We start from the raw sequence: 2,658 nt of genomic DNA, 5'->3' as shown, positions 1-2,658 counted from the left end.
AGTCCTTTAATTAGTCTAGTTTCTTACACACTTGGGTCCTTTTTTTTCTCTCTAATGTGGAATAAGATGCTATTTAATTTTGTTCTTCCATAGCTAATATTTTTTATGTATACGCTTTAATGATTTTTCTCTTCACAGTAAGTTTTGGACAATTTCATTTTTGTGTATTCTGGTATGATTTTATTTAAATTTCTTGTGCAAAAGGTTCATTTTTCTTGGAAATGCGGTATAATAAGTTGAACTAAATTCAGAAATTTTAAATCTTTAAACATTTATTGCCTACTCCTTTCTACTTTGAGAATCCTAATTATATGAATATAAGTTTCTTGGTTTTGACAGTGAACTATGATGACTGATCTATAAATTTTCTTCATTTTTATTTTGGACAATTTTATTGTTATATTCATTTATGCTTGTAAATAATTTATTTTCAATTTGCAATCCATTAAAAAAATTAAAATAAAGTAAGTTTAAAAAAAAAAGTCCCTGGAAGAGACAGCTTCCCTGCGACTACCCACTCGGGGCCCCTCTCCTGTCCCTCTCTCAGACAGGAGCTTTCTTTCCCTCAATAAATATATTCTACTCATAAAAAATAAATAAAGAACAGCTACCTATCTACACGTTCAACAAATGAAGGGAGTTTGGTAATTATTTCTTCTTTACTATATTCTACAACCACAAGTACTTTGCTGATAGTATGTGGCTTACTTTTGACTATCATTATATCTGGGATTTTCTTATATAAATCCCTAATAACTATCTAAATTTCTCCAGAATTCCTGGAATGAATTGGCTTTGTATATTACATTGCAATGCATCATTTCTCCTGCAATTCTTCACACCAGAGAAATGAGGTTCCATGTAATCCATCATAATCTAAAACAAGACTTCCCAAGCCCCATCTGCAGTCTCATGAGAACTTAGCCTGTTTTCACATGTGCTTGTTTAACAAACTGTCTGTATGGTCCTTACCTCTGTCCATCTAAGTTAATTTTGATAACAAAACAAGAAGTCCTCTATATAACTAAATGCCACTTTAGGCAGGAACTGCGACAAACACAATCTCAGCTATGACACCAGAATAAAGAATATAAAGATACAAATACATTTAAATCAGCATCAACCACTCTAAATTTTAATATATATCGTACTACATATCTATTTACTTCATTTGGCAGTCTGCTTCTTATAATGGTTCTAAAGAAACTTCAGTTTATCATTAAAAACCCAGAGCTTTCTTAATAAATTCTTATCTGAATGTAAGTAAAAAGCTCTAATCTTTTTATAAGGTATTCTTATAATGCAAACCTACAATGAAATCTACTTGTATTTTCAAGTAAAGAAATAACTTCTTGGGAATTAGCAGTTAAAAAAAAAAAAAAGGTGAAATCCTGGGAATCAGCTAAAAAATGTAAAAAATAAAACATTTCAAGTAATTACTATCAATCTGACAAGATATTAGAAATTTAACACCTTGAGAAATTAAGTTTTCCAAACTGAACTTGCAGTATCCATTTAATAAACTGTTTTCTCCATAGGAGTTTGTCAGCCAATAGATACAAAGTCCTGAGACACAACAAAGAAGGGTGTACATCTCTGCCACTCCTTCAGAGCCACTCCTCCAGCCTACCTATTCCTATGTGAAACAGATCTTAATTCCTTGTTTTATATTTATTCTACATATGAAAACTTTTGCTTACATATTGTTAGAAGGTCTGTTCTATCCTTCTGAGATAACAGCTTCCCCCAGGCCCTCTTTCTATTTTAGCCTGAGCTAATATTTTTCCATTCATTACGATGTACCCATTTCTGATATATATTCATGTTGAAGAAGAATTCATGATGTTTACACAGTAGTTAAAAACTGTCAGTCATGCCTGAAAAGGACAAAGGCTTCAGAAAAATGGAATCTATTATTGGGGTTATTTAAATTCCTGGAGTTAGTAGCTGCTGGGTACTTTCAAGTGTGTTCTTGTTCATTCCCCAAAAATAACAGCTATGTTATAAAGTGCCAGACATCTGCAAGAAAATGGCATATGTAGATACCTAATAAATAGTATGCAGTACTTCTCAAAAATATCCTGGAGCTGGATTCTTATATCATCTATAAACTTAGAACAGTAGTCCTATCTACCCTGGAAAATCTACATTTAGTACAGTGCCTTGCATGTAGTAAGCACTCCATTTGCTAACTAGATGAATGATGGATAAATCTTTGCAGTGTAGAAAACTAAGCTTAGAGTGACCATTACTTCATTATTTTATACCACATATTCTTAGAATTTCAAATACAGGTATCTAATTTTATCAATTGAGGAACATTTAACAATCCTAGTTTGGTCTTACATTAGAACACTTGGCTAACAGGAATGTTATTATGAATACTAGAGAAACAGCCAGCTTTCAAGAAGAAAAAACAGAAATTATAATGACAAAAAAACCCCAGAAATTATGAAACTTCCAACCGTTTTTACCTTCTGGAAACTGATGAGCTGGAATCACATCTGAGCCAGCAAAGAGTGTTGAAACCTCTGACTGGGTGGCAGGTTTTACTCTTGTAGACTTCTTTTCCCCTTGTTTCCCTTTGGCCCAGAACCTCATCCTAGCCCTCTGAGGCCTATGAAAGAAAAAGGGAGAGAGAGGGAAAGGGGGGGGGGG

At 33.1% G+C, this 2,658-nt stretch overlaps 1 protein-coding gene across 4 annotated transcripts in view; it reads right to left on the bottom strand.

Annotated features, from left to right (window-relative positions):
* Myo9a (myosin IXA) overlaps positions 1-2,658 on the bottom strand; it is a 227,184-nt gene that overhangs the window by 61,921 nt on the left and 162,605 nt on the right. For all 4 annotated transcript variants that reach the window (XM_023712466.1, XM_023712464.1, XM_023712465.1 and 1 more), the window contains one exon: positions 2,475-2,617. In XM_023712466.1, the coding sequence (XP_023568234.1) occupies positions 2,475-2,617 (143 nt within the window). The remainder of the gene's footprint in view (positions 1-2,474; positions 2,618-2,658) is intronic.

This window comes from Octodon degus, unplaced genomic scaffold (genome assembly GCF_000260255.1).
Source record: "Octodon degus isolate 3935 unplaced genomic scaffold, OctDeg1.0 scaffold00026, whole genome shotgun sequence".
NCBI classification, from domain to species: Eukaryota; Metazoa; Chordata; class Mammalia; order Rodentia; family Octodontidae; genus Octodon; species Octodon degus.
The sequence above is the reverse complement of the archived record's forward strand: the minus strand, read 5'-3'. Positions and strand labels throughout refer to the sequence as shown.